At 41.7% G+C, this 9,283-nt stretch overlaps 1 protein-coding gene across 1 annotated transcript; it reads right to left on the bottom strand.

The window, feature by feature from the left end:
• Positions 1-4,491: 4,491 nt before the first annotated feature.
• LOC140700216 (C-X-C motif chemokine 6) lies at positions 4,492-6,610 on the bottom strand. The gene is made up of 4 exons (XM_072973261.1): positions 6,419-6,610; positions 6,113-6,245; positions 5,916-5,999; positions 4,492-5,563 (listed from the first exon to the last, which is right to left on the bottom strand). The coding sequence occupies exons 1-4, from the start codon at positions 6,522-6,524 to the stop codon at positions 5,548-5,550; spliced, it is 339 nt and encodes a 112-aa protein (XP_072829362.1). The 5' UTR covers positions 6,525-6,610; the 3' UTR covers positions 4,492-5,547.
• Between the last annotated feature and the right edge of the window lie 2,673 nt (positions 6,611-9,283).

Genomic DNA, 9,283 nt, shown 5'->3' with positions numbered 1-9,283 from the left:
TGGTTCATGCTGGCTTATGACTGAGATTTCTGCAGGGGCATCTTGATCCTCCTATTTCTTCTCCTCTTTTAGGTAATATTGTTTTATTTAATCAGGACTAAAGTAAGAATGGAAAGGAGGAAGGAAGGAAGAGAGCAGGACAGAAAGAGAGAGGGGAGACAGGAGGAGGAAAGAGAAGAAGGAAAAATAAGGAAAAGAAAAGACAAGAGCTTTCCACTCTCCTCCACATCCCCTCCCCTTTCCTTTCTTCTCTTTCCTTCTACTTCTCTCGTCCCTTCCTTCCCTTTTCTCCCCTCCCCACCCCAAAACCCACAAGCGTCTCCTAAATGCTCTTTCAGTTCCTCTGGGTGCGGCACCTCGGCTTTCCTCGCAGAAAGATTACAGCTGACTTCCTAATCCACAGGTCCCACTGCCTGTGGGGCCATCTCATCTAAAGCGATGCCCACACCCCAGGGGTCCCGCACAGCCAGTGACTGGTTGGTGGGAGGATCCAGAGGTCTGCCTCCCTACCACAATTCAGAGTAATTCCAAGAGGCCGTCCCAGCTCCAGAACGTCTCATGGGACCACTGGACTCTTCACTACAATAGCAACTGTCCCTCTGCCCACTGCTGCATCCTTACTTCCAGACAGAGGTTAATTTTTAGAGCACTTCAGCCCCCGGATCTCCTCTCAGAGTTCTATTCTAGCCAGTGTAACCTAAGATACTCTTTCTCTTAGAAAAAAAAAAAATCTAGTTCCTTTTCATTCAGCCTTCAAGAAAAGCTTTGTCAGAGAAAGTTCTAAGTAAATTTGCTGCCAAAAGACCTCAACTTAGGCTGAGAGCTTCTCATCTTTGTAATCTCCATAGCATAAGGGTCTTGCTCAGGGTCTAGTGTGTAACAAGATTATCAGTAAATGTCTATACTGATATTTGTTGGATAAATGTTTATAAGAAGGGAAATGCCTCATACATTTTTATAATATTATCATGTAAGCGACAGAAAATACGGAGAGAATGTGAATGCATTGCTTCCAGAAGCTTCCTAAATAAGACTGGTGGGAAAACATTTCTTAGAAACACTAAAAATTAACCATTCACATATAGGTGCAAAGAATATTAATAAATATGAAAAAAATAAGAGTGCTTAAATGATAGAGTTTTCAGTTTCCTCATTTGTAAAGGGGAGTTTGAATTAGGAGACTTGGGGAAGGAACTAACATTTATCAAGAAACTGCTCTGTTCCCAGCTAGCCCTTATTGCTTGAGAGATAGATCCCACTGTACTGATTCTACAGATGAGAAAACTGAGGGATGGAGAGGTTAAATAAATTGCCATGGTCACATAGCTAAAAGTACCCTAAACTAGATTTGAACTGCAGTTCCTCTGACCTTGCTCCTCACCACAAACCAGAAAGCAGTATCACTGGCCTCTCTTGATGGAAATGGCTCGAATCAACTGTTTTTCTCTTTGTCCGCCTCTGCGGGTAGACCAGAAATAATCTTCATACATTTGTGTGCAGGGGAAACACACAACATGGATTTTTCAGAGGGCAAGGGGTGTTCTTGCAGTTTCTCAATATTTAAGAAACTGGACTCTAGACTTTGTAGAAACAAACTTTTACACCTAAACTCTAGGTATTTCTATGTCATTATTTCACTCTACATATTTGAAGCATGAAGAATCCTTCTTGGGAATATAATATTAGCTTTCTGAGTAAAAGCCACTGAGGCTCATCCGCCAAAATCAGAATCATGTACATTTCCTTGTCTTCCGTGACTTAGGCAGGGAGACGAATTGAAATCCCCAGGTGCCTCTTTTGTCCAGTAAATTTCTCGATTTGCAACATCTAGGAAGGACTTCTGAAGTTATGAACAACAGGAGAGTTAACCACAGAAATTCTTTTCCTTATGCAAGAATTAAAACTGTGATAGATAAACAAAGCTACTAGTCATATTTTATCATAGATCTTGGTCATATCTTCAGGAATTAAAGGATTATGTGAATGTGTCAGAGGAGAACAAGAAACTCTGGTAGAATGAAGGGCATTGATTATACATTGAAAATTGTCTATACTAAAGGAGGAACATCAAGTAAATTTTTAGCTGAGCATTTATTTGATTCCTAGTGATTTCCTATACAGGAGTGAACTTCAGAGGGATAACAGAGTGAATATAGAAGTTAGGGGTTTGTGTGAGAACAATATAAGACATAGCCCTAGACGAAGTGCATTAGATTAATTTCCCTTAGATACGTTTGCTAGTCTTTGAGTGCAAGTGGCAGGATCAATTGTAGTAGTAGGACTGGTGAGAAGTAGCTGTCATTGCAGTTCTTGTAGAAGGTTATAATTTGGTAATATATTTGGTGATCTATTTTCTTTATAAATGACCAATTATAGCATGAACATGCAAATACAATTTCGAGGATACTGCAGTAAGTTCTTATTCTATGGTCTATGCACAAATTAAACTTATAAATCTTGCTTCTGGGAAAAACAAATATATTGAATGAGGATAAAGAAAAAAGTAATCAGTAATGTTTATTTCTTCACAGAACATACATTTTACTCATCCAAAGGGCACTTTGTGTGCTTTCCTTTGTTATGATTAGGCACTTACTCAATGACTATTTTGGAGCTGATATAATAAATCAGAGATTGTTTAAAACATTTAAAAATTGTTTTCTTTTTATTATTTTTGTTGGGGGAGAGGTAGGTTTATTTATTCATTTATTTTTAAGTGGAAGCTCTGGGGACTGAACCCAGGTCCTTGTGCACACCTAGCACACACTCTACCACTGAGCTGTACCCCACCCCCGCCAAGACAGCAAAATTTATCTTTCAAACATTTATGGTAATTTGGTTTGCTAAAAGTGTTTCCTTAGGATTAGTGTATAATTTGTAGGTTCAAGGGAAAAAATGCTATTTGAAAGAGTGAAAAAAGACCATAGAAATGTAATCATTTTTTTAAAATTTTTGTTATTTTGTGCTCTTTTATATTGCTGAAAAAAACTGTCAGCCAACCCATCTCTTTGGATCTACTCTAAGTTTTTATATATCTTTGTATCTTGCTGGGTGGAAAGATGAAAAGATTTAGAATAACTTAGGTTATATTAATATATACTAATAAATACAAATGTATGTTAACATAAGTGTATATAATATATTAATCCAATTAGGGAATGTGAGCATGTATACTAATTGGATTAGTCTCTTTCCTTTTGTTTTCTTGCTATTCCTAAGAATGAGCTATTTACACGTAATTGCTATTTTAATACCAGAGAGACAGTGGGACTTGTTTAGATCCCTCATCTGTGTAAGCACCTACCATGTGTGAGGCACTATCCTGGGAACTGAAATGAACATGATGAACATGGCCCTGCCCACATGGAATTTGCAGTGAAGTTGGAACAGACGCTAAATCAATGGCCACATGTACGTGGTCTCTGTTGGCTCCATCGTCATGGCGGTGACAAGACGCTATGAAAGAAGAGGGCAAGGTTCTATGGCAGGATATAAATGGAGCTTTAATCTGGTTGGGGGAAAGGATCAGAGAAGCCTTAAGTGACAGGTAAACAGGCCTGGAAGGAAGGTTGAGAATTAGTCAGGTGAAAGTGTGTTATAGGTCAAGGGGACTGCACATAACAAAGCTCTTGAATTAGTTGTAGACAAGAAGGAGAAAAGACGGTAAAGGAGCTACAATTTATTCAGTACCTACCACGAGCCAGGTGACTGATTTTAAGACACTATCTGACAACCTGAAGTTTTAGGATAGTTTATTAATTCACTTACGTTAGTCTGTGTGAGCTACTGGGGATGTAGAAATGAATGAAATATGGTAGGTGTTCTGGGAGAACTCTTAGTAGGGTTGGGTAAAAAACCCTATAAACAAATAAAAGCAATGCAATATTGGCTAGTCCTATAAATTCAATATTTAGGCGATGCTATGGGAACAACAAAATGGAAACCGTAAGTTCTGCTGGGAGTGCCACGGAAAACATCATGAAGGACGTATTGTTTGAGGGACGAATAAGCTTCTTCCTGTAGGCAGAAAAGTGGGAAGGTCCTTCCAGGTAGAGACCCTACCAAGTGCAAAGGCCTGGGCCCGGAAAGAACATGACCAGTTGAGGAACTAAATCCCTCACTGCAAAAATGCTAGGGAAAAGTAAAGTTGAAGTAGAAATTCAGAGTCATGAGACAGAACCAATTTGTCCTGCTTCACAACTCTTAATTCATGTCTAGGAAATAGCCCATAAAGGACTTAAGGTAAGGAAGTCTTACCTATTTACATTTTCTAAAGAACCCAAAAGTTGTTGGATCTGTGGAGTGGCTGGAAGTGGAATGAGCTCGGAGAAAGGCTGAACTAACGCAAGGACATTGGGAAACGAGGGTCCTCTCTGCTAGTCAGAGAGGAACACAATTAATTTTTACAAGAAGGAAGAAAGAACATGACTAAATTTTATAAATCTTTTATTTTTTCCCAAAGAACAAAAGAAGTACTGTAAACCAATGACACAATTTAAAAGTGCAATTTTAACATAGTAAATGTGATACATTATGTAATTCTTTATAGCGCAATGGTCAGACCTTAAAAAGATACAGTATAAGCATCTACAAATCTTAGCAGTGCTGTGCATTTTTTGAAAACTAAATGATGAGTTTACATGCAGAGCTCAAATATGTTTTCAAAACTTTCAGAGTATAGAGTGTTGTTAAGTTTGCCATTATTCTTAAAAAAAAAACTAAACAGATGTATTCCTATAAAAGCTAGAAATAAGGAATTTACCTATTTCCTAGCTTCTACATCCATCCATCCAAAACATATTTAGTGACCAGAATTATAATACTTCTAATAAAATAGTTAATAAATATCATAAAATCAAAGTTTAGTGAGTAAGTCATGACATTATGCCATACAAAGAGACATCAAATGTCTAAATTTATAGGAGAATACACTAGTCCTTATAAAACTTACACATTTAGAAATTCTAAATAAGGAAATATATTCTACACAGATAACTGTATAATACACTCAGATTTCTAATGCAATACAAATTAAATAGCTTCCTGGGGTCAAGAGTAAGGAAATTCTGTAACATATTCCCCAAGAAACAATATTATAATAGTACCTATCTCATCAGAGAGTGAGTATAACAGTTTATCTCCAAATACAGCATTTTAATGAAATGCCATTCACATTTGAAACGCACAGCTCTTTCTGTAACACTAGAAGAAGTATATTCTAGAAATACAAGTCATCTTGAAAAATTAACATCCAGTGATTATGCACAATTTAGTCAATTGCCAAAGATTGCAATAGCATAGCAGATAAAGTAACAGCAAATAAGGAGCAGGAAATACTATGCTGAACACTTCATAAACTGAGCAGAAAGCTGAAGGGACAAACATAGGTTCCCTCCTCTCATCCCTCTCTCATATGGGGAATTCATGAGGAAACCTATCTCACTGCAGGGAACAGCCTTTATGTCTTGTCTTCACTAGGTCCAACGAGCCCCAGAAAACCATTCCGTTGAAGAACTGGGTGATTTTTCCAATGCTTGGTTCCTTCTCTTAATTATTGTTTCCACTGTGGAGGAAAAAAAGCGTATCAGTTTAACCAAATTTCCACACACCTGTCTACCCGCACCTGTTTTCAAAACAGAGTTTAGGATCAACTAAAAGAAAAGGGTGGATTCAAGACTATACTAATAAAAAATGCGTCTCAGGAATGAATTCTTCCTAACCTCCTAGGCAATCGCCTGTTGATAAGGGTTTTCCCAGGACATTCTAGAACAACTTCCCCCTCTTTTCCTGAGTAACCTTTGTATTCTAAGCATAGTCTGGAATGTGGTAGCCAAACCCCCTGCAGAGAATAGGACCTTTAGAAGTCCACATTTCAAGAGAGATTAAGAAACCACAAAGATCCAAGTGACAGCTACCTGTCCAGCATTTTCTGGATGATCTTCCTGATCAAAGGAGCTTCTGGGTTCAGACAGACTTCCTGTCCGTTCTTCAAGGTGGCACTGCATAAGGATAAAGAAGATACACCCATGAGATGCAGGGACTGAAGACCCAGGCTGGGGAGACTTCCCTCTTGCCAAGATCACAGTGAACACCATAGCGCATGAGGACTTACATCACTTCCACCTTGGAGCACTGCGGTCCTGAGGCGATCACCTGCAGGTTACTGATTATTTTCGGATGAACCCCCGTGTTGGTGGTTAAACACATGCATCGCAACTCTCTCACTACGGCTGCGACAGGACCAGCTAGGGCAGAAAGAGAGACTTCGTTATAGTTGCCAGTTGCTGGCAGAGCTCCCCCCGGCCAGCCCGCCCGAGACGCTCCCCCGCGCTCAGGCCGCCGCGGCCGCCTGGCAGGCGGGGCGGCTCGGTTCCGCCGGCGGGGGTGGGGGTGCGTCCGGCTCGCTGGGCGCTCTCACCGCTGGCGAGGGGCCCCGGCGGCGTCAGCAGCAGCAGCGCGAGCAGCGCGCACAGCGAGCCCGAAGGGCCGGAGATGCGGGCGGCGCGGCTGGGTAGGAGTCTCATAGTAGCGAAGAGAGCGCGGCGAGACGAGTTCAGGAGGAGGGAAAGGCGCGGGGATTTGAAGCTTCGTAGCACTGTGACTTCTTCGAGTCCTGTGCATCCCTTTTATCTGCACTCGCCCCCTCCCCCAGGCAGGAAACTCAATCTTTGGGATGCTTGGGAAATTCCCTGGACTGAGAGGGGCGGGGGAAGGGGGGCTGGGTGGAGGGGGCTGGGCAGTGATGGTTGAGGAGCGCGGTTGGGAGGAGTTGCCCGCACCCGTTCCGCGGTGGACGTGGTAGCTCGCCCAGCGGTGGAAGAAGCTGCCTCTCCCGCTGGAGGCGAGGAACACGCGGAGATGTCATCCTCTGGGCCAGCCGGGGCTAGCAAAGGCCAATTTCTCCTGGGGTACAGAATCTTTTCGGAGGTGCCCCTCGTCTCCATCTGAAAAGGAGGACTGGGTACAAAGTAAGCGAGAGGTTTGACTTTAGAAAACTTTCTGAACGGCCTTTCTAATTATTGTTACTCATATTATTATTCAGGAAATGTAAACCACGATTAAAACTGCACTAAACTGAAAGACCTCCCACTCTCCTGCCTGCAGGCACACCATTCTGGGCTCCTCAGATCAGTTCATGATTCTCTGGACTTCAGCCAGCATTAGAAGCCAAGACAATATGATGAAAATGTCTCTACTCCCACTTGAACTTCATGGGAAGAGCAGGCTCCCAAATCAAGTCTACTTACTGGAAGCCTTTTGCTTAGTTTTTCAAGCATATATGTGTCAAGGTGCTTTAACAAATCTTCAAGAACCACCCAGCAAATTGCTCTGGGAAATGATGCCTTGCTTTCTGCAGTTCAGTACACTATGGGATTGGAAGAGGCATGGTCTTGGTTGGGGGTGGGATAGGGTGGGCTGAGTGCAGACTATAGCAATGCCAGAGAGCCCAGCCTGTTCCAGCTGTGGCTCCAGACCAGCCAGACGTGTGTGGACCCAATCTGGAGAAGCTGTTGAGGCTGATGAGTTTGAGGGGCTCACCTGAAGTCTGGTCTAAGGATTTGGATCAATTTGGCAGCAAGACAGCACCCACTCTGGCTTCACTCAAACAACTTAATGGGGTGGAAGGGTGACTCACGCACACAAGCTTCTGGAACCATCTAGCTTCATGATCAATGGTGTGACCAAGCCTGTTTCCACAGTTCTTCTCCATATGGGATGAGCCCAGAGCTGCCCCTTGAAGTTGAGGGGTGAAGTAGCTTCTGGCTTCCCCTATGTCTCTGTCTCTGTCTCTGTGTGTCTCTCTCATCTGAGGAAGTAGGTAGAACTCTGAAATCTTAATAGCTAGGTCTTTCATTTGTCTAACACCATGGCAGGCATGGCTATGTAAGCTTTCTTTCATGGAAATCTAACTAGATCCTTTTCTGGATTGTTCTCAAGACTCTTCTCCTCACAGTAGGCCAGTCAAGGCAATCAGTAAACATGATGACAATCAGAAACCAGTCAACCAGTCACAGAACAGAATTCTTTTCCTTGTCCCGCATGACCCTGGGGAATTTTCTTAGCTCCTCTACACATCTTCCTTGGCAGGACATCACCTCCACTCGTGAGCAAGGAGGAGGTGTCATAGAATACTGTAGAACTTTTAGTCTGGAAGGAAAAATGAAAAAATGCTCTAGGTGAGGGAGGCTGAGAGGTCTGACTTCCCTTTGTGGGAAGTTAAACAGGAAGTTCTCTGTCCTTTCCAGCTTCCTGATACCATCGGCATCATACCTGACTCAGCTCATGCAACCCTTCATTCTTCTGAGGAGTGGTAATCTGGGAAAACAGCCTTCAGATTTATTACATTGTCTTTTTAGATGTTAGAATGTATCAAAAGACAAAAGCTTCAATAATGTGGAGAAAATAAAACTTCAAAAATATGACTTAAAAATCCTGGGCAATTAAATTCAACTTAACTACTGGGAATAAACCACAGTATAAGACTTCCTGTGGAAAAAAGGTTTAATGACATAAGTTATTGAGGTTTATATGTGTGTGTGTGTATGTATATATGTATGTGTGTTTAGATTCCAAATAAGTTGTTTTAAATACAAAAGAACATGAATTAGTTTTGGCACCAGATGGTAAGATCAGAGAAGGGCCATGAGACGTGATTTCCATGCTTCACTTGATTTGCACTCTAAATCAACTTACCATGGGTTGTTTACAGAATTTAAGGCACAAATAAATATTTCTACAGCTGGCAAGCAGATAATAGGAAGCCTGCACTAGAAATAGGCTGTTTGGCCCCCTAACCTAATCAGTAAGCAGTGTGTAACTTAACCTGAGTTCTTATTGAAATCATTCTGGTGCATTGCCTGTTTCTGGCTCCTGTCTAGACATTCCTGATACAGACCTTGTGCAAAGACAGATAGGAATGTGGATGGTCCAAAGACTCCCTGCAGGTGACAATGACAGCCCCAGATACCATGGGAGGCAGGCCTCTTAAAAAGTCATCACTGCTTTGTTGACAACTTGAAGGGAAGCCATTTGTCTTACCTATACTGTGTCCAAGTAGTAGAGAAAGACACCGTGTTATTCTTGTCCCAAGGTATAATAAAACAATCCACAAAATGACATTCTGATTGCTTGGAAGGTTTCCTGTTTGTCAAAAGCAATCAAATTTTAGTCGTAACACCTTGGAGTAATTAAATAGGAATTAAAACGTTCTTTTTGGCGTGCAGGTTTCAAAACACTTTCATGTTCCTGATCCTTTGAGCCTCATATTGATTCTTTGAGGCAG

This window comes from Vicugna pacos, chromosome 2, assembly GCF_048564905.1.
Source record: "Vicugna pacos chromosome 2, VicPac4, whole genome shotgun sequence".
Taxonomy (NCBI): Eukaryota; Metazoa; Chordata; class Mammalia; order Artiodactyla; family Camelidae; genus Vicugna; species Vicugna pacos.
The sequence above is the reverse complement of the archived record's forward strand: the minus strand, read 5'-3'. Positions and strand labels throughout refer to the sequence as shown.